Source organism: Acyrthosiphon pisum, chromosome X (assembly GCF_005508785.2).
Source record: "Acyrthosiphon pisum isolate AL4f chromosome X, pea_aphid_22Mar2018_4r6ur, whole genome shotgun sequence".
Lineage (NCBI taxonomy): Eukaryota > Metazoa > Arthropoda > Insecta > Hemiptera > Aphididae > Acyrthosiphon > Acyrthosiphon pisum.
The window spans coordinates 89,469,391-89,493,180 of record NC_042493.1 but is presented as its reverse complement, the minus strand read 5'-3'; the positions used below and the strand labels follow the sequence as shown (position 1 = coordinate 89,493,180).

The window sequence follows — 23,790 nt, the reverse complement described above, 5'->3', positions numbered from 1 at the left end:
TAATATTATTATTATAAACTATGCACTAAAGGTAATATATTAATTAATGTACGAATTGTTTCGCTAAATAATAATATAGGTATTGTATAATGACAACGGCCAAGTACATAAAATATAGCAAAATAAATACAAATCATTGATAGTGTGTAGAAAATATAAATATAAACATTCAGTCAACATTTCATGTATCTACGGTCATTTCTTTTAGAGTTACACTTACAACAAAAACCAAAATCGATTTTGTCGTTGGGTAAAAAAGCTTAAAAATTTAGAGCCTCCTGATATATTGGTACAATAGCAGTTGAAAAATGTTAAAAATACAAAGTCACCATTTTTTTATAAGCATTTTAAGTACGAATTTTGACAAAATGTCACGAAAATGTGCAAATTATTGTGTATTATAAATCCATAAATTTTTTTTTCATAAGCATTTAAAGTTCAAATTTAAAACTTAAAATTATTTTGTAGTAAAAAATTTATAAAATATTCAACTTTTATAGGTAAGGATTGAAAATTTAAAATAAGGTACCACGTAAGTATGTTAAAATACATAAATTACTGTATTCACAATGATCATCAAATAGGTATTGGTACTTAGTAATATCATAGATAGGCTGACTGACTGAATAATTTTTCTTATATGTAGGTACAATGATATTATAATATCATTGGATTCAAATGTAACATAATCCATTACAGTGACTCACAATTAGTCTACTGTACAGCAGAGCGACACCCACTTGACCACCTTTATTTTTGTTTTTTTTTAAGCTTCTAAAAGGTTATAACCTCTCAAAAGTACCAACTAGATACACTTTTTTATCAGATTTTTATGTATTTTAATGATGTAGGTAATTTAAATGTTAGAATTTACCAAAATTATTTTACAGTGTATGTATTATTATGTTACAACTTACAATATCTACACTATAAAAAACTTAGGTACTCAGTTTTATCTACATTTGGTTAACAGTGTGGCGGTTTCTAATTGAATTTATAAATCCTCTGTGTTTTTTTTCTTTTGGATGGTAGAATTTTTGATTTTGCTACATATTTTGGACTCATTTTAAAATTATAATTCAATATATTATAAAGACTTCCCTAATTGTTTTAAAAACCAAACTTGACTGGGTGGTTGTCAACAGTCGAATATTCAATAGCAGAGGATAAAAATTTAGAAAAACAATTATACCTATCCACTTCCTAGGTATCCAATAAAAATTATAACCAAATATAAATATAATATTGATTTACTATTACATGTAATTATTAAATTATTAGAATAGGTGCGTTATCTGATTTTTCTAAGAACGCGACGGCGTGACGCAGTGGTTATATCTCTTGATATTAGTGGTAGCGGTACGGAGGGATCTCGCATGCACTCGCACGCACATGTCAAATATATATTTGGTGATTGCGAAAAAAAATTTTATTTTTCACTGAAATACACAACTCCAATTCCAACAATACGTCGCAACGATTACCTCGATTTGCATTCTGACAAAATATTCTAATTTCTAATTGTCCACAACATGTACGAGAAAATCGATCGAAGCATTTTTTATAATTATATTTAGTTGAGTAAATATTTAAGTTTGAAATGTGGCAAAATTTGGAAAATTTTAACAACATTTATTGCGATCTAAATTATTAAAATTAAAATTGTGGCTCGATCCCTCGTACACATTACGGAGAATCAGAATATTTTTTCAGAATAAAAATCGTATCGTTGGAATTAGAAACAGTAGTTTTTGACAAGGAAAACGTGCATTGAAAACGGCATTGAATTAAGAGGCTGTCAGGGCATTATTTGTTTTCTCTCTCTGACTCACTCGCAACATAGCCAAAATCCATTTAAGTAAAATCATTTGCTATGATCATTTGTTATGATAAGTAATCTTAGAGTAAAGTCACCTATTAAAAAAAAAGATAGAGAATAATACTTTTGAGTTTTGAGGGAATGACATATCGATTTGTCTCAATATTGTCTCAAAACAATTTAAACATAATTTAAATTTACAGCATTTTTTTTATTTAATTTGAAAGTCAAATACAAAGTCAAATAAGAATAAAATATAAAATCGATATCTCATTCCCTCAAAAATATTATTCTCTATCTTTTTTGTAATAGGTGACTTTACTCTAAGATTACTTGAACGCATAGAAAAAATGATTTTGCGTAAATGCGTTTTGTCTATGCTGCGCGTGGGCCAGAGAGAGAAAACGAATAGTGCGCTGACATCCTCTTAAGGAGAATCATTTAGGCAATTTCTAATCTCGTCATCGCCACCCGAGATCTATGTGTTAGCCGTAAATGATTATCAGTGTGACGTCCATGCTGGTCAATTGTAGCGGTGCGGAGGGCTCTTACGCACACTCCCACACACATGTCAGTATTTAATATTTTGATCATGAAAAGATGTTTATTTTTCATTTAAAGATACGATACTAATTCCAACAATACGTCGCACCTCGATTTGCATTCTGACAAAATTTTCTTTTTTTCCACAACATGTACGAGGATCGATCTCAGTACATTTCTAAAATTGTATTTAGTTAATTAAATATTTATTTTGAAAATTCTAAATTTTTTTGAATTTTTTACAATTTTTATTGCAATTTAAATTACAAAAATAACCTAACCTAACCATTGTAAAACCACTTATAGCTTCCTCGCTCCGCTGAATCTAAAACGCTAAAAGTATAGTTGTATTTTAATAGCAATACACTGGTCACTGGGTAGTAGGCCTTCACATTATATTTTTAGGCATTTTAAAAAAAAATCACCATCATCATTTATTTTTGTATAGGTAACCTATAAAATAATATCATATACATAGACCTCAGGGCTCCATACATTGACTTTGTCCGGGGCCCCAAAAATCCTAATTGCGGCACTGAGTGGCCCATCGCCCAACCTTAATATACTAATTGACAGAGCTATAGGCCACCGGTGTTGGGTAGTGAAGTCCTTGGCAATTTGCTTTACAGTCATATACATACCATATTATATACATATATACACAGTTTATTGTATCATGTAGTGCGCAGGCGCCGTGTTTTCGGTGACACCCAAACATGGGCCCTATTCTCAATTTTTGTCGCATTCAACATAAATTAGAACTCGATCGATTCGTTGTCCATGGTATTCTCGAAATTATGTATGACTTTTATCAAACGAAAAAGTTTGACATTTTTCTACTGTTATATCGCATTCGACAAATTGTAGTCGTCTGATTGATTAGTCATCTGGTATTCTTTGTATAGGTACACGACTTCTTGTCGATCGATCTCGAGAATAGGGCCTAGTCACGTCGGACCGCTAGAACTACATCCATACTTCATCTACCCTATGCTGTGGGCTGCCACAGATTTCTATAAAGTAGTATAGTACTATATAGATGGCGAACTCTCGCCATGAATTGAAGCTTCAATAGGTCGGTTGGCAATTGTATGGTATTTTATATTATGTCAAATAAGATTAATTATTGTTTATTTTGTATTGCATTTTATTATTTCTCAACCTGTAGATTAAAAAAAAATATATATTTATTTTACATATTTTACTACCTACTTTATTTTACCAGACGATGTTAGACGATGTTATTCCTAATTAATTTCGTATGAAATGTTTTGCCAGCCGAAAAAATGGTGGCCAACCACAGCTGCAGCTGCTGAGCTTCACTTGTTACAATGCAAATCGCATAGGAGTTCCTAATCTAGTGTAGTATAGAAGACGTCTGCAGGCAGAATCAATAATAACCACGATTATAAAGAAGTTCTTTATAATCGTGATAATAACAGAACATAGATAAATTTTCACTGCTGATTAGACAGTGATGACATGATTGTACGATTGTGGTGATTACAAATAGGTATTTATTTTGGTGAATGATGAGTAATGAATATTGATAACTTTTTCGGTTCTCAAAACTTCTTGCTGTGTACAAATGCTGGACAATAATTATCGGAGTGACAAAATTACATATTGTTTTAACCTTTAATTATCTATTGTTTATATTGTGACAAAATAAACAATTTTGTTTGTTACCTACGTCATGACTCATGAGTAATATAAAAATGGCATTTTCAATTTTTTTTGGAAAACCCTAAAAATACATTACTATTCTAATTTTGTTTGTTCAATCAACAAGTGATATTTGACGTAATGAAATAGGAATGTAAGCTTTAAGTTCAAAAATAACACTAGTTATTTAAAATCATGATCAGGAATAACTTATTTTTATGTTAGGTGATATTGTGCAACCTCGGTCAACTGGCCCATCTGGTGTACAGATTTTGGGCAGAAAACAATGTTATGCAACATACGTCATACAGATCATTCCATTGTGTGATCTAAACGTCCTAGTATCAAGATTATCCTTGTGAAATGTTTCATTCTTTCTCTAATTCAGCTGTACCTAGTCACATTAAAATAACAAATACAATGTGTAGTAATTTTGTTAAATTATTTCAAAACATTTTTCTTTTTGTTCTTATCTCAACTATTGAATTGATTAATATCAAATAGGTACTAAGGATTATCCGATTATAATGTGTTAGTTTAGATAGTAGATTGTTAAGGTCAAGCAAATATATTAATACCTATGTGTAGATGTCCGAGTCAAGCACTGAATTTCTAAATGACCTCCATTCAAGTATTAGAATTTGTCAATGTTATTCAATTATTTTTACAGCCTGAATAATGTGCCAGAAGGAGTCTTAAAGTTGCCTTTAGAAATGTAGTTTATTCAATTGTGTGAATAATTTGATATATGTTTATCAATTATCAATCAGTTCAGAATGTGTATGAGTAAAATTATATGCAACACACCCAGCTATGTACAGAATGCTTACCCTCTTCAATCCAGTGAAATGGTTCTGTAGTTTTGATCTATATTACATTCAGAATGAACAGATATTCTATATTACGGAATGTTATGTCATTTATATTCAATTATTTATGTGAAACTGTTCTAGAAGATCATAAAATGTTTTTAGAATCATCTTTAGAAACCAAATATAAAATCAACTGTAAAACTAGTCTCACATTCACTCTTGTATAACATTTAAGTAACTAAAAGGTGTCTTTCAAAAAGCTTATACAACAATTTACAGTCATGTTTTTGTTTAAATTTAATAATTTCTGAAAAATGTTCTAACTTTTCCATTTAAAACTTGGAACTTATTTGCGCACACAATATGATGGAAGTAATCACTCGGCTGTGCATAAAATATAATAGAATTATTACCAATCAACAAACTTTTATCAATGTATTGAAACAAGTTTGTGAAATTATAAAGATTTTCAATTTAAGAATGTTAAAAAGTGGTTATTTCTCATTCTGTTGTACAAATAAAAAATTTAAATCAATGGCTACCATAAATACTCAGCGTACAATAGTTGTTAGTTTTAAAAACGAGTAATTGTAAGAGAAATAATCTGTGCGCAAATAAGTTATAATTTTGGTAAGTGTACGCAAACTAAGACTGGCTGGCTAATGCACATGTAGGACATCAGTTATACTGTTATTCCATGTTATCTAAAATTAAAAAAATATATATATATATAATTATTTTTTAAATATTATAATATAAGAGCTCAATAGTTTTGTAAAACCCAATCTAAAATAGTAACCAAACAACTTAGTTGTATCAACATTATCTCAAGTATCAACACATACCTTGTGGCTGTGCTAACATGACTTAGTCAGCATACTTGAGTTATAGTAAGTTGTATATATAAAATATACCTAGTCTAAACTTGTATTTGTTATTCTGTACCCAAAACACAAACATAAACATGCAAACTTTTGAATATAAATTACTAATTAGTAATAAATTGATTCCATTTCGTCTCCTTTATATCTATAAATATGTACTTTGGTGCTTATGATTTTTAATTCTTCAATTCTTCATTTCTCTAGAATAAATGTAATTTATATTAGTTTTCATTTCCTTCACCGTATATATATTAATATAGATATAAGATATTATTCTTGTTATCATATTATTTTTTATTTTTCTTATATCTTTTGAGTGCAGTTGGTTTAATTCTAGAAACAATGTAATTAAAAATACATTTTGTTAAAATTACATCAACTAGTAGCTACTGGATCATGACAATGCATCACGGTGATCTACGTTGCATACTAATATATACATGTGTCTCTAGTAAATTTAATATCCTGCAATTTTTATTAGTTGTTGCAACATAACCAGACAATAATATTTCTTTAATATTTCTGTTAACTAATTTTAAATTAAATTTATTATTGTTCCTATCACTATATGCTGTTCTTAAAGCATTTTAGTATTCCCCTTAACTATGATCGTTTAATAATATTTACTTCCGAGGATCCGTTCCAAAATATAATTTGCAAATATTTTTAAAACATAAGTCATAGACAGATTTGATGCTCCTGGAGATTTACAAACCTATGTAATTGTCCCAATAATGGTGTCATCAATTCCGGCTTGTCTATAAATGTCCTCTTGATAGTTTGCACATGACTTAAGTTTCAGTGTCAGAACCTCCTTAGCTTATTAACTTTTGTGAATATGAGAGCTACTCTGATTACAGTTTATATATTGTGTAAGGTACGAAACTCCTAATCATTTATCAATGTACTATGTTGTTATTCTATATTTGTTTGTTATAATAAATTGCTTTAATGAATTTGTAGAATCAGTCAATAATTATGAAATCTTTGTTAAACAACATAAAACCTAACTGTATGATTAAGATATTAAAATGTTGTGATACTTTGTAAGAAGATTAAATAGTACCAATATTTTTAATGTAAGTATCTATCTCATGTGTTAGTTCAGATTCATCTTTGCCAATACAGAACTTACGTGATTTATGTTATGAAGATTTGAATGTGACTATTGTAGGTAGTAGTAACATATGAGTTCATCTTTGTTAATTCAATAGTTATTTTTTCTTCTTTGATAGATTATTGTCAATAATGTACCTAGAAATTATTACACAAATTCTATAAAACAAAAATAAATAATAGGTAGGCTGCAGAATAGGTACTGTGTATGCCTAACGTAAACCAAAGCTAAGTCGAACTGATTAGTTTTGTAATTATTAATGTATATACTGGAACACGGTATACACATAGCTCATACATATATTATTATTTCCAATTTTTCTTTGAAAATTCAAAATGAATTTAATTGATATTTGTAAAATACTTACGTCACCATCTCACAACTCGGATTCAAGCAAAATAATAAACATTTTAACTTTTAAGTAGATACCTACATAATAATAACCTCAATAATTATAATGTCCGATATTTGAATTGGTAACATCCTAAAAACCAAACCTTGGTTACAATTAATAGTTCATTATCATAATTTACAAAATGTTATAATAATATAATAATACCAGACCACGAACTATGATTATAATCATAGTTCGTGACACAGACTTCTATAATATTGTGGCGAGCCATCGCCACAATATTCCCTCTCTACGGTCCCCCTGCTGCGGTTGGCGACACCAACCCGCGTCCGGCATGTCACGGCGTCTCTAGAAAATTATAGAAATTTGCTAGATTAAACCGGTTTAAAATTATCCCACATTATCCCGCACCGGGATAATGAACCATGTAAATGATATGGTCCAAAAATCCCGGTGCATTATTTTTCATACCGGTTTAGTCTAGCGAATTTCTACATTGTCTATAATTTTACGAAGCCCTTTGTAAGAACTAAATTTTATATTATTGTGAATTGTTATTGAAAACTTGAAAATATCAACTTTTTCGAATGACCGTTAAAATTAAAATTCATATGAAAAACGGAAAATGTTTCGTACGATCTACAGACATTTTTCTGCTGAATACAAATATTTTTTCAGAATCAAAGTCAGACAACTTTAATTTTGTCAAAACAAATTTATGTTTTTGTAAAATTCTTGTAGTGAAATTGATATGGTTATCGAGTTATTGACATGCGCGTACGAGTGAGGATAACCGCATGTAATTTCACTCACACTAATAAGTAATAATCATTTACAACTAACACATAGATCCCGGGCGGCAATGGCAAGATTAGAAATTGCCTAAATGTTGCCTCTTAAGTGATGAAAGTAGCGATAGGTCCCTTAATAAACTACGACTGAGATACTTGGAAATCAGTAACGTGCAAACAAGTTTCGACATGAAAGTCCCAAAAAGAGGAATAAAAATTCACACAGTCCCAAAATCGCGATTTTAACTTTGAAAGCATATTTGAATTCCTTATTCTCTTTTCTATGTAGGAAATAGATTTTCGATTTTTTTTGTACTGTATAATTAGTATAGTGCCAAATTAATTTTTTTTTTCAAAATTCACTTTTATTTTTGTTTAAATTTAAAAAATCGAAAATCCATTTCCTACATAACCTAGAAAAGATAATAAGAACTTAAAATGTTTTTTCAAAATTAAAATTGGAATTCCGGAACTATATTTTTTTCCGCTTATTGGTATAAATGTACGAAAAGCGACTAGCTTTCAACAGCCTTAAAAAATAATAAACCAATCGGGTTTTATTTCTGAATAATGCTCTGTATCGTTGTTTATTCAACTATTTCTACTATTCATCGATTGGGGCATTTTTTCTTTCAGTTATTAAAGGTCGGTTATTTAAAATTAAAAACAGTGTTTTTTAAACATTCATAATAGTTTTATAATTAGTGCTAGAAAAAAACCGCCGATCGCTCACCAATAGACAAATCAAGTAAATAAGACCTTTTTTCAGAATTAAAATTCAACCGATCAAAGCCAACTAACTAAATTCCTTTCCCTTTCTTAATATAACCTAAGCTAATATAACAAAGAGACCTGACCTTATAATCAGAGGTGCAATTGGCTATTTTGGATTTTGTCAAAAATTTAAAATTTTCTAAAAAAAAAATTTATTTTTTTGTTCCCATTGCTCAAGTAACTATAAATTAACTACTTGTATAAGTATGCTTCATTGCATTCTAAATCTTAATAGAATGTCATTAAAATTTTTTCTTTGAATCTCTAAATACATTTAAATTATTTTTTTTGTAAAAATCAACGTTTTAAAATAATGAAGTTTGAAACATCCAACCCAGACCTGAGTTATTGGTTGTATTATTCTAAACAATTATTTTATTTAAAGTACTGTATTTAAAATAAAATGTTTTATACAACTGTACAACAATATGTATCTACTAATCATCTTTGAACAACATAAATATTGTAGATCTAAATAGTTTAGAAATTTAGTTTTATATACATTATGGTGTATCTAATATTTATTTGTAAATTTGTTTTTTATTTTTTATCTTCATTAATTTTAGACTTTTATATAGTTTAGTATTATTAAAATATTGTAAATAATCATGTAAATTGAACTTTTAACTCATTGTTCCCTATGCTCGCTTTTTGGGACAGCATCATCAACATTTTTCTGTATGATGATTCAATAAATAAATTAGGATTAAGCTATATAAAATAAAACAACCATTTTCAAAATGTATTAATTTTTTAATTTGAATATTTCAAAAACTGTGTCAACAACCATTAACATAATATATAATATGGTATGCTCGATTTTGTTTTTAAATTATTATATTATTTATTTACTTTTTTTGATAAACACTGTGCCATAATATATATATTTTCCTTTTTTTTGGACTTAACAGAAAAATTAACTGTGTTCTTAATAAACTAATTAAGTATGATCTTACCGTAAAAAACTGATTTAAAATTCTTTGTTTGATACTACAGAATTTAATACATGCTGGGAATTCAATTGATAAATCATTAACGATTTTATTAATTAAATTGTTAGACAAATTATGTATTATATACACCTTATACTTGATATAAAGTAATTCCAAATAATTTGGAGTGCTCACATGCAAGGATACTTCAGTATACCTTGATTTAATTAAGTTTTGTATATTGTCATACTCCCGAATTAACTATCATTAGGTGGATTTTGCCAAAGTATTATTCGATACTCTTCACAGCAATGTTTTAATAGCATATTAGTAGTACTATCAGCTAGGTGGTAATAATAATCTAAGTCAAATTCACTTATAGAAGTTGCTAAAAAATTTAAATGTGATCACAGATAAAATATAAAAATGGAGTAAAGGAAAAGGAGTATAAATCAATAAATGAACATTTAATAGACCTCCCTGTTAAGCTGTTCAGTCTAAACTCAGTTATTTTAGAGTTCATGTATTTTTTTTGATCTCTTAAAGATAGAATATAACCTTTCAGCGGTTTCTGTGGATACTGGAAGTGTAGTTAATAATAATTGTAAGATGATTTTAACAATTTTGTACCTAAAAATTGCTACACCACCGCCACCACGATACCTGTGTTATTTAATTTGTTTTGGAATATTCAATGTTTTCAAATTATATGTTTTTTTAAGTGTTGAATTAATTAATTTTATTAATTTAGTTAAGGCTTAAGCATTAAGATACCTATGAAATAAATAGTTTACAATTAATTAGTAAATAAAAAAAAAAATGCTCACAAACACATAATTTGTTACACATTTGGAACACTTGAACAAAACGTGCATGTCAAGCATACTTTTTTATATTTTCGTTGTTTTCAATGTACAGTACATTTGTTGTAAATTAATATTATTATGAAATAGGGGTTTACGACATAATTTAAAATAAATAAACATACCTATAATATAGAAATAAGTTACATTTAATTAACCAGACATTTAACTAAATATGTAAACAATAATGTAAAAATATTTTTAAATAATAATAATACATAATACTAAAACATAGCATACATTTTAATACATAAAATGACAACTGTAAAAATTATGGAACAAAAGCTAAAAACCAGTTTAAAATTCAATAATACAATCAACTAATAATTTTGTTTTCAAGAGTGGTACAAGGGTGTTCCTTAATTTTAAATTTCAAAATATTATTGGTCTCACCCTCCTAAATCGGTATGTATACATATAAAAATGAACTGCAAGATATTTTAGGTCAATCACATTAAGTTAACCCGCGCCGACTTGAAGTTGAAGTTTGAGCTTGATACATTTTTAAATAATTCTAGACATTTTTGGTACCTATTTCCGTAAATATTTCGTAAACCATTATGAAAATCGTATTTATTCACAATATGTTTTTCCCAGTAAATTAAATTTTAAATATATTTTATAATTTAACAATTTTTGATAATTCTATTTATTTTCAAGATGCATAAGCTTTAATCTTAAAATTCACAATTTCTCCACAAAGAGAAATTTATTTACATTTTATTATTTTACTGTAGGTTCAATATATAACTCAGCCGGCACTACTAAGTGCCCTCCCTTATCTGCCAGTCTTGCTTTGTTAATATCTTATAATATATTGGTATTATCAAAATTACTTATTGTTCAGAAATGTTATATAGATTGTAATTAAAAATATTTTTTAATAAAAAAAAATTACAATATTGGGTAAAATTGATAAATGATATAAATTAAAAAATATAGGCACCATCATTTTAACTATACATTATGTTGTTGTTGAAGTGTACTTTTTTTACAATTTGCAAAGTTTTTTGATTTATTACGTAGTCTTTATTACAATTTAAAGCTTCTAAAGTAGCCTGAAAAACATATACAGAATCTCGAATACTTAATTGACATCTATCTAACGCTCCGGCCAGTTTTGATGTTATAAAATTTATTTTTCCCCAGCATTTCTTTTTTTTAATTGGTGGTTCTATTAACTGTAGAGAATTAATGCTAGTCTCAAATTCCGATATATCGCTACTCTCTAGACTATCAGTTTCTAAATTTTGCTCAAATAAATTATCAAGTAATGTTGAAGTTGAAGCACAATTTTAAATATACATTTCTTTTCTTTTGGTTTCATTCAACTTTCGGTGTATGTGAATATTTGCTTTTATTGCTCCTTTAATATCTATACCTCCGAGACAATCAGGACGTCCAGGTAAACGCTGATTTATTAGAAACATTTTATCAACTTCAATTTTAATTAATTTCATCCCATCAGAATGAGCAATATAAAATAACAAATTCATCATTCATTTCAACAAATCAATCATTTTCTCTTAACCGAGAAGATTCACCAACTTTTTGAGCATTTTTCTGGAAATTACGCCATTTGTTATACAAGTTAATTAATTTAGTTATGCAATGATGAATAGCTCGAATAGGAATCCAGGATTTTTCCCAAAAAATACAACACTCTCGTACAGCTAACGCCGCACTTTCCCTAGTAGTAAGATTAACGGTTCTCATATTGTAGAAAAATACAGAAAGAACTTGCTCGTTGGATGAAAGTTTTGAGCTCTGAATTTGTGTAATTTGAGATCCGATTAAAAATATTTGAAAATCACTTCTCAATTTTTACTATTTAAATTATTATGAATTACTAACGACTAACAAAATAATAACCTTTAACACATAAGACGTTGACACAACTGAAATAAACGAGTATCACAAACAAAATAATACTTATAATAAATTATAAAGCAAGACTAGTCCTATGGTAAACCTGCAGTAAAATAATAAAATGTAAATAATATTATATTTGTGGAGAAATTGTGAATTTTAAGATTAAAGCTTATGCATCTTGTAAATAAATAGATTTATCAAAAAATGTTAAACTATAAAATATATTGGAAATTTAATTTACTTGAAACAATATATTTTGAAAAAATAAGATTTTCATAACGGTTTACGAAATATTTACAGAAATACCAAAAGTGTCTAGAATTATTTATTTAAATGTATTAAGCTCAAACTTTGACTTCAAGTCGGCATGGGTTAACTTTATTTGGATGACCTAAAATTTCTTGTAGTTTTTTTTTATATGTATACACACTGATTTAGGGAGTGAGACTAAAAATATATCATTATTTTTTTTTCCCCCGTATGACTAAGGAACACCCTAATGGTACATATAATAATTATGTCCTTAAAATTATTCAATAACATGTAAAATCTATACCGAACAAAAACATTTGGCATTTATAAAATTTTAACCAAATAATATTTTATGTATAATTGCAGGTTAATATTAAAAATTAAATATAATTAAATATAAACGAATACCAATAATTATTACAATTAATATAGTCTTAAAATAAAAAATATAAAATAAAAGTAATAACATTTGGAATGTTTCAATTTTCAAATATACTCAATTTTAAGAATCATTTGTATTACTACTTTGCGACAAATTTGCACTATTAATTTTAATTTCAGAAGACATCAAATTTTTTTTTACCTGTACACATTGTTTGAATCCTGCATAAACTTTTTGTTGCTGTATTCGCGACTGTCCATTGTGTGCTATGTTATTTTGAATTTCCTGAGATTTTTGTGGTGGTATTTTTACCATTTTTTTGGAGGTTTTTAGAATACTATAAGGGTTGCTCCGCACATTCAAAGATTGATTTTTCGGAGATTTATTTTGAATTAAACCTAAACCTAATCAATAAACAAAATTAATTTTAATTTTTAATAAAATGTATTTATTGTACAATACTTGAGTAAATATTTGGCAGGAATTGTGGTTTCCGAACATTTTGCATTAATTGTGGTTTTGTAGCTTCTGGACTTTTAGAGCTCTTCGCTTCCTCAGGAACTTTTATGCCATATTCGATTAATTCTACATCATTTTTTTCGACTTTAATTTCATCAACAGCTAAAATTTTATCATTGAAAAGTTAAAACGTCACATAACACGAAAAATTCTGTATTTAAATTATTTGTTTTTATATTTTAAGGATATGGTACTGGTCCCATTTTTTAATTGACATTATTCAAAGGTTTATGAGGAGTTGAAGATAAATGATCCTGTGTTGCCTTAGACTGGACACCATACAGATTCAGATTGTGCATACCTTATATAATACGTCATCTTCAGCAGAAAAATCAAAAATATAAGACCTCTGTGATTCGATGCAGTAATTGGCAGCCAACGAGACTATACAAGCGTTTCTGTTGAGATTTTTACCAAACTTATTTGGAATAGAGTATAGTAATTAATGCTAGGTGGCCTAGGTCTACAGGGAAATCATACTTAACATTTAATATGTTGATCTATACATCTATGTCAATAGTCAATTTAATCTTGTTTTTTTAAATTTATAAATAAAAAATCCAATAAGCTTCTATATGAGCATAATACAACTGTAAAAGCAAACATATGACTTTTAAGCAGTAAATAAATCTAATCACAACAAAAGTTCTCAACATATAGGTAATAATAAAAAAATATATGTATTTTTTTTTCCAAAAATTATTAAACGTGTTTGAGTATACGATTTTCTGTGCTCAAAAAATTAGGCATAAAAAAAATTCATAAAAATGTTGATTTATACTTATAGGAGACGCTGACAAATATCTATTAGTTTAATCGTAACACTGACCAATTTATAGTGCATTGAATAACGGGGTGCCTACATTCCTATTGGCATCATTCAGAATGCTACGTGAACAATGTTAAATTACACCAATTAGTGTTGTACAAAGTAAATGTGTTAAAAAACAAAAAAATTTAAAATACAATAAATTTATACTACGTTAAAAATCTATGAAGCATGAAATAAGCTTATACCTAATCATCATTTATCTCTATTGATAACATTTTTCTTTCTGTATTCAAAAGTTTGATGACGTGACATGACATCCTTGACCAGATGTTTTAAAAATGAATTCAAAAATTATAGTTGTGGTCCATATCTAATTTTTATAATTATTTTAAGAAATATTATGTATAATAATACTTGTTGGGTTATTAGGCAGGGTTTGTTGTCGTGAGGTAATTGAAGAAATATATTTTTCGATATCATTTCGTAAACTGTCATCTATTTCTTCAAAATCATCATCAGCTCCACTGTCTATTTTCAACTTGCCATCACCTAAAAATGAATTATTAATACTTGTGTCAGTTAATTTGCAATTAAAATACACATTAACGATTCATACTCATATCTGAGTCGCTGGAATTAACTCGTTTATCATTTTCATTAGAGTTATTATCTCGTATTTTTCTTAAAGTTTCTGGATGTTTGTGAGGAGGAATGCTAGGAATGCCTGGCTTGTCAGGAATAATCTCACATTCAAGGTCATTATTATCACCCTCATCGTCATCCTATAATAAATTGAATACAAATTAGATAATTAAAATATTCATAAAAATATTAAAAAACTTATATTTATTATTTAATATACATAAATAATAGAAAGTTGTTGGAATTATGTAAACTATAATATATTTATTAAAAGTTAAAAATATAATTATCCTCCCTCCATGTGTCATAAGTATTCTGAATTCTTCATCAGAAATATTGTTGTGTTTAAGTTTAATTCTAGGAGTGGGCATTACTTTAAATAATTTTCTGGGTTCATTTATTGCATTTTTCTCATCAACGACAGGTGAATCTACAGATTTAGAGCTTCTAGGATCTTCTCCTCCTCCTCTACTGTTTAATTGCTAAGATTTTAAAATGCTATTAATAAATATCAAATAAATTTTAAAAAGAACAATTAATTTTGATTTTACAGCAATAATATTAGTGTTTGTCAGTGATTCATGTGGTTCGCTATATTCAGTATATTTAAGTAACACTTGGTCCATGTCTGTACTAGCATACTGGTACAACTGGTTGTTTTTGTTGAAAATAATAATTGCTACTTCACAATCACATAATACGCTTAACTCGTAAGCTTTCTTCATAACACCAAATTTGCGTTTGTTAAACGTCACCTATAAAATGTGATAATAATTATCATTAGAAAATTAATGTAGAAATTGTTGAAATTATAACACTACATACATAACGGTTTCGATCGTCCGTGATTTTGGATATATTAATTTTCTTGCGTCCCATAATGCACGAATAATAATGACAATTGGTTATTTTAATTTAATCTTCAGGGTTCGGATAATGGAGCAATCTTTTAATTGCAATTTACTTTCAAATATATAAATAGTAAATACCAAACAATAATGAAATTAATAATAATAAAAATGCTTTGTGATAACAAAAATATATAATAGGCATGACAATTATATTATAGTGATGGTGTCCTGACGTCCAATAAAAAATTTACCTTACGTTCTGTACAGATTGGTAGCTGGTACTATTAACATTTTAATACCAACTACCAAGCAGCAGGCAATATAATAACTTGTATTTAGGACTGTTGGACATTTAAAAAAAATATATTTTTCTAATAAACTTAGGAAAATACCTGTACGAAAGTATTAAAATAGCTTCCTGAAACGTTTAAAATTTGAACTAGGTTTGTAAAAATTAAAAATGCAATCCGTAATCCATTTATCAATCGAGCATGTTTTATTTTAATGGTACCTATGGAAGCCGTAAGGTTATCTTACGTTCGGAGTTTCAGACGTTCTGTAGAAAACTATTTCTAATAATTATTTCCATTTTATCCTCCAGTCCACCACACACTCAACTATTCAAAGAGATTGTAAGTCTTAACGCAAAACTAGTGCTAACCACTAAATAAAAAGGTTACCCGATGATCTAGATAACCATGGTCACAATCGATATGACGATTATCACATCAAATAATTACTTTCAGAATCAGCTGCTCAACCAACTTTTAGCATAGAACAATATAGAAGCGAAACTCGATCAGCTGATTGGGGTCTTGATTACCTATGATCTGAAGTCTGAACCTACGAAAAACATGAAAACGGTTCCACGCACCAACATGATGTTAGATCCATGGTGACCAATATTAAGAAAACGGTTCTATGACTATGGCGGGATACGTAACGCGGGGTCGGCTTGTTTACCATTCCCTATTTCACGTATGCCACGCCCCCCCCCTGGAACCGTGTTCAAGGCCACAATCGCCTGACTCGGCCAGTTCACGGAGTTTCGTACCCCTGCTGCTTTTAGAGTTTTCTATCTGACTGCACTAGTGCACACCGGTGTAAACCGTGCATTTTGGCGGTAAGGAGAATTATGTGATACTGTGATTATGGTATCAGTGTTCGCGTCTAGTGTGCACTAGTGTAGTCAGATGGAAAACGCTATTAGTGCACTCTCTATAATATTAATATAGGTAGTAGTGTAGTACAGTACTACAGTGGCATAGCCAGGATTTTTTTTCGGGGGGAATGTTGCAGCCCCCTCAGCCCCTCCCCAGGCTACACCGCTGGTATAGTACAATTGCATAATTGTTCTTATCATGAGAATAATATTAAAGACAACATTATTCCATGCTCGTTGGGCACAGATAATATAGGAATATTCTTACCTTTATTTATGGTTGGGCAACCATTATATTATCTTTAATCGTGCATTCATGCTCACCACTCACCGTCGTATAGAAATTGGTCTCCATAGTGATGCGCACAGTTTACCACCAAAATGGGAACAGGTCAAGATAGGAAGCGCTTCCAGTGTACCTATATTATAATATTATTAATTGTAATTATAATATATTATGTATCAAAATATAAAAATAATATATAATATAGAAATATTATACTTATTAATTTCCACTAGGGCACTAGATGCTTTCTCGCCGGCCGTAACCGAAGATAAACACTGGGAATCAAAATAAATGCTCCGTTGAGTACTTGGATCATTGTTTATAGATAATAATATCAGTGTATGTTTTACTAAGACCTACATCACAACCGCGCGTACAGTACCTACGCAGCGTATTATATATATTTGTATACCTACTCTTGTTTTTCGAATTATAGGTACATAAGTACATTATGAGTTGGTAAGTTTAAGCACTATTTCGTACGCGCTATTTTACTTCAATGCTCAGGCTTCACGTATGTATATACATCATGATGTTATAATACTTATAAATTGATTATTACATTTGTATAGAAACATTCTTGAGCCTGTGTACATTTTATAAATTATTAGTATTTAATATTATTTTATTATTGATCATTGTACATTATTTTTTGAAATAAAAAAATATTTATGTAGTTTGCCATTTCATGGGGCCACATATAACTGAGAAAAAACCTGTGGGTCAACTGTGAGTTCCTATTATACCCTATACACTATACGGTGGTCAGTGATAAGTATACATTAAGCTCATGGTATAAAATTATTTTATAGACGTTGTATAAAAATGTGTTAATATTATTAGAAAATACATTTTATATATTTTATGAATATAGCTAGAATATACTAGAAGTATAATATTTTAGATTCTGAGTGTATGATCTGAGTGAAACGATGAATGCGTATTGATTTTACAATGATGTGTGTTTTTTATTTTTTATTTTTATATCTGTCATCACCTTTTAGGACAGTAAAAGTACTTCGATTTTCTTCAACAGTATCTTTTAAGATAAGAAAGTGAATCTAATTGGTACTTTGGGGGGACAAAAGTAAAAATTTTCCAGTAGTTTTCCAAAGTGCCGTGAAAAACAAAAGAAAAATCAAGGAAAAACGGGAATTTTTACGCAAAATCTGTTTTCGAGAAAATTAATTTTAGTTTTTAGTGTAACTATAAAACAAAGGACTGTAAATACATGCAATTTTCACTGATTGATTATATTTCCATTTTCTATACATAATAAAATTTTCAAAATATTTTGCCTTATTTTGAGCTCTTTACGGACATTTTCAGTTTCCGTTTTTTTTTCTATAAATATAATTAAAATTTTATTTGTAGGTTAAAAAAATAGTATATTGTTTTTAGTAATTATTTTGAGTTAGAAATTCATAAAAATGTTTCTTTTTAAATCTAAGATGTCATACAATACTCCTCATAAATTTATCTAAAATTATCAAAAAAAAAAAAAAAAATGTCTTCAAGCAAATTAAATTAAATTTTTATCAGCGTTTGAATTTCATATTTTTACAACGTTGGACAATTCACTCCATTTCTCACGTAGCAGATTTTGTTATTTCGTTGTAATTCAAAAACGAATAACTGTAGATACATGAACATTTTACTGAATGTTTATATTAGCATTTCCTATACACCACACAATTTTGAAAATATTTTGACTCTTTTTGAGCTGTTTACGGACATTGTCAGTTTTCAATTATTTTAGTTTTTTTTTCTATAAATATCTATAAAAATTTAAAGCGTAAAAAAGCGTGAAAATGTAATGCAAGGCTCCTAATATATTTTTACAATAGCAGTTGTAAAATATTAAAAATATATAAACACAGTTTATTTTTATAACCATTTAAAGTTCGAATTTTGACAAAATGTACCCAATTTAAAATGTAATAATTATTTTTAGTTAATTATTACATATTAAGTACATACAATTAAGTACATAGGCACAATTATTTTAAAGTTCAAATTTGACGAAATTTATTAAATTGAAAATTTACAAATTATTCAGTAGTTTGATATTTTTAAAATGTTCAACTTTTATAGATAAGGATTGAAAAATTTAAAATAGAGTTACGTATAAATAGATTAGGTTATAGATTATAATATATAAATTAGGCACTTTATTCACAATAATATCATCAAATATACTTAGTAATATCATAATTCTGACTGACCATCTTCGCTCAGAATTGTTTTGCTTATACAATTATATTATATCATTGAATTCAGATTTAATACAATCCATTACAGTGACCCCCTTGTAACCTACTGTACAACAAAGCAACATCCACTTACCCACCTTTTTTTTATATAACCTTGAGAGTTGGGATATAAGTATATAACTATTAAACTAAATATTAGACACTAGACTTAATTGATAATAATTCTAATGAATTCAATTGTACTTGCCTACCTATTTATTTTTATTATAATTTCAGAATTGTGAGTTATTAAATGTTAAATGACGTCATGACGATCATATTATAATACGATTATCGTATGTATTAAATTATATTACTTTAAATGTAGGTAGGTATAGCCTATGTTTGTTAAAATAGTATATTACATTATATTAATTAAAATAGTTGCAGAAAAGGGGCCAATATCGGCAATTTATATACCGATCCTAAACATTATTTCCTGCGAAGATCCTTTCGTGCTCACCAAGGATTTTTAATATTTTTCATCTGCCTTTAAAACAATATACTAGGAACCTTCTATTAAATTTTCAAGCTTTTTTATCCAACAAATCAAATTTATTGATATTTTTAGAAAAAAAAATTTAAAAAAAGGTGGGTAAGTGGATGTCGCTCTGCTGTACAGTAGGTTACAAGTGGGTCACTGTATAATGGATAGTATTAAATTCGAATTCAATGATATAATATCACTGTATAAGAAAAACGATTCTGAGCAGAGACGGTTTGTCAGTCTAGATATTAGACATACATATTATAGGTATACTTATCTATAGTATTATTAATAATTTTCAAATTAATCATATCACAATATCTATTAGGTAACGCGTTATACATCAACAACAAACCATGGTACTATCATAAATATATAATAGTATACTTTAGAAGTTTCAAGTACCCACAAATAATATTATACAATCACAACAAAATAACTAAAATAGTTATTCCATGTTTTTTAATATGTAATTTCGTCCGAATTTGAACTTAAAATTACTATACAAATAAACTGTGCTTATGTATTTCTTAGAATTTTGGTAACAGAATTAAATATTTACGTGGAATCTTGTTTTAAATTTTCAATCCTTAGATATAAAAGTTGAACATTTTATACATTTTTAACTACAAAATAATTATTCAATTTTAAATTTGATAAATTTTGTCAAAATTTCCACTTCAAATGCTTATAAAAAAAAATTGTGCCTATGTATTTTTAATATTTTTCAACTGCTGTTGTAACAATATATCAGGAGCTTTGTATTCAATTTTTTACACTTTTTTGGCCCAACAGATAAAACTTTATTTATATTTATAAAAAAAAAAACTAAAAAAATTGAAAACCGAAAATGTCCGTAAACAGCTCAAAAAGAGTCAAATTATTTTCAAAATTTTATCGTATATATAAAATGAGAATATAAACATTCAGTGAAATTTTCAAGTTTCTACAGTCATTCGTTTTTTAATTACAACAAAATAAGTAAATCGTTACGTAAGAAATCGAGTAAATACCAAATGTTGTAAAAATATGAATTTCAAACGCTCATAAAAATTTAATTTGAGTTTCTTATAGACATTTTTTTTTTTGATAATGGTAGATTATCCTATAAGGAATCTTGTATTACATTTTAAAATCTTAGATTTAAAAAGAAAAATTTTTACGAATTCTTAACTCAAAATAATTTGCTAATTTTCGTGATTTTTACATATTTTGTCAATTTTTGAACTTTAAATGCTTATAAAAAAAAACTGTGACTAAGGATTTTTAATATTTTTCATCTGTTTTTGAAACAATATACTAGGAGCCTTGTATTAAATTTTCAAGCTTTTTTAATCAACAAATAAAATTTTATTGAAATTTTTTAAAAAAAAACTAAAAAAAAAATGAAAACTGACAATGTCCGTAAAGAGCTCAAAATAAGTCAAAATATTTTGAAAATGTTATGGTGTATAGAAAATGCTAATATAAACATTCAGTCAAAATTTCATGTATCTACGGTCATTTTGTTAAAGTTACACCAAATACCAAATTCAATTTTGTGAAAAATCGATTTTGCGTAAAAATTCCCGTTTTTCCTTAATTTTTCTTTGGTTTTTCTTGGCGCTTTTGAAAATTACTGGGAATTTTAAATGTTGACCTCCCCAATACACCAACGATATTCACTTTCCAATCGAACAAGATACTGAAGTTGAAAATCGAAGCATTATTTCGACTACTTATCGTGTACACAGACACAAAAAAAAAATTAAAAAATAAAAAATAAAAAAAACACACATCATTGTAAAATCAATACATTCATCGTTCCACTCAGAATGTAAAAAATGGAAAATGAAAATGTTCCTAAGCAGTTTCTAAACAAATCATAATATTTTGAAAATTTTATCGTGTATAGAAAATGCAAATATAAACAACCAGTGAATATGTCATGTATATACATTCATTTGTTTTAGAGTTACACTAAAAACCAAAATCGATTTTGTGAAAAACTGTTTTTGAGGAAAAATTCTCATTTTTCCTCAATTTTTATGTTGTTTTCCCAGTGCTTGTGAAAACTATTGAAAACTATATTTTAAATTTTGACTTCCCCAATGCACCAACAATATTCACTTTCCCATCGAACAAAATACTGAAGTTGATAATCGAAGCATTATTTCGACTACTTAGACACAAAAAAAAAAAATGTTTAAAAAACACATATCATTGTAAAATCAATACATTCATCGTTCCACTCAGAATCTAAAATATTAATTTTATATATAGTGTCCCGTGAGGATATACCCATTAGCCGTAGAGGAGGACCGCCGGGGAACCACCTATAAAATGGCTATCTTCAATTGTTCCAAAAATTTTTAACTTTTTTTAACAAAATATTTAATTAAATTAAAATATAAAATATGTGTAGTTTTTGTCTCGTAGTCTAATAAAAAAAAAAACAGATTTATGATATATTTATTATCAGAAAATATCGCAATGTGTAAATCCTTACGGGACACTCTGTATACAAGTGCATCACAGTTGTATAATGTATAGGTAGTATACAAAATATATTTGTGGTAACAGTAAGTTCGTTAACAGTTAACCTAACAAAACCTAGTCAGTATACAAATGTAATCAGTTTACGATTACAGTACCTATTAACTAGTTACCTAAGTATCTTTATGTTTGACAGAGTACCTATGTAAGTGCCAATATTAATAAGACTCATTACTTTATCCATAGCACATTGGGTAGTGTATAAGTTAGCTGGATAATCTTTACAATATGCATATTTAAGGTGGATATTATGTACATTACCTTGTTCATATGGATTAGGTTCACATTACCTACGCTGGTAAAATGTATCTACACTAGGTGCCTACCCGTTTTTGGACCTTACCCATAATATATTATAAATGTATTGTTTTTTATTTATTAATTTAATAATTTTTTCAACTTAAACTTTTACATTTGATTTACATTTACAAATAGATACATACTTTACTTTTTATAAGCTTTTATTGCTTCCCACAGGCAAAACATGTGCTGAGGGTAGAAAATATATTATGTTAACAATCACGAAAATATTGAATATGCAGTAAAATTTCCTATACATAATACCTTCAAAACTGATGTTTCAATACATAATGTATCACTATTTGAAGCCAACTATGAAAATAGTGTTGTTTGTTCCTACATTTTACAGTGAAAGAATCAGACAAATTTATTTTTTTTTTTAAATATTAAAATTGCATTTAATTTGCCTATACAACCCTCATGTATTTTGACTAAATTAATTAACTAATGATCACTAATTATTGAAATAGAAACCTAATCTAGAAAGGAGGGGGACATTAGAATATTAAATGGATTTGGCCTCCAAAATAGTCCAGCTTATGTTTTAAAAAAACTACTATGTGCTATACTTATAAGTTATGCTGTATTGACAATGATGGTTTGAAAAAACCTCCCAAAAATTGTTAAATAATAAAAAAATTGTCAGTAATAAATCATTTTCAAATTTAATTTGTCAAAAATTAATTTTCACAACCCCCCCCCCCCACCATGAAAAAAAATTTTGGATGCAACACATTAGTATCTTCTACAGAATGATAGTAACAGTTGTGATGTTTGTGTTAGATTATTGTAATAGGTACCTAGGTAGTAGGTATACATACAATGGTGCCGAAGTGTTTAAAATATACTATGAAATCGTACATCTAGGGCCTCCTCCCACCCAATTCTTATTTTTTTCAATTTAACAATTACCTGCAAATCAA

At 27.8% G+C, this 23,790-nt stretch overlaps 1 protein-coding gene across 2 annotated transcripts; it reads right to left on the bottom strand.

Moving 5' to 3' along the window:
• Window positions 1-13,130: 13,130 nt before the first annotated feature.
• LOC100572046 (transcription factor SMP1-like) lies at window positions 13,131-18,178 on the bottom strand. 2 transcript variants are annotated; one of them, XM_016806498.2, is made up of 8 exons: window positions 17,276-18,178; window positions 15,820-15,957; window positions 15,546-15,749; window positions 15,369-15,476; window positions 14,969-15,134; window positions 14,767-14,901; window positions 13,524-13,682; window positions 13,131-13,465 (listed from the first exon to the last, which is right to left on the bottom strand). In XM_016806498.2, exons 2-8 carry the CDS (start codon window positions 15,871-15,873, stop codon window positions 13,182-13,184), a joined length of 1,110 nt encoding a protein of 369 aa, XP_016661987.1. In that variant the 5' UTR covers window positions 15,874-15,957; window positions 17,276-18,178; the 3' UTR covers window positions 13,131-13,181. The 2 variants fall into 2 exon arrangements, with proteins under 2 accessions (XP_016661987.1, XP_016661986.1); XM_016806497.2 differs by having other exon boundaries at window positions 15,820-17,426; window positions 17,510-18,178.
• Window positions 18,179-23,790: the final 5,612 nt, after the last annotated feature.

Excerpts from the sequence above, each read along its gene's own strand:
- LOC100572046 (XM_016806498.2), bottom strand. The coding sequence starts at position 15,873 with ATGGGACGCAAGAAAATTAATATATCCAAAATCACGGACGATCGAAAC. Across the intron at positions 15,750-15,819 it reads CGGACGATCGAAACCGTTAT|GTGACGTTTAACAAACGCAA; the intron begins GTATGTAGTGTT and ends CACATTTTATAG. Across the intron at positions 13,683-14,766 it reads CCTGCCTAATAACCCAACAA|CTGTTGATGAAATTAAAGTC; the intron begins GTATTATTATAC and ends ATAAAATTTTAG.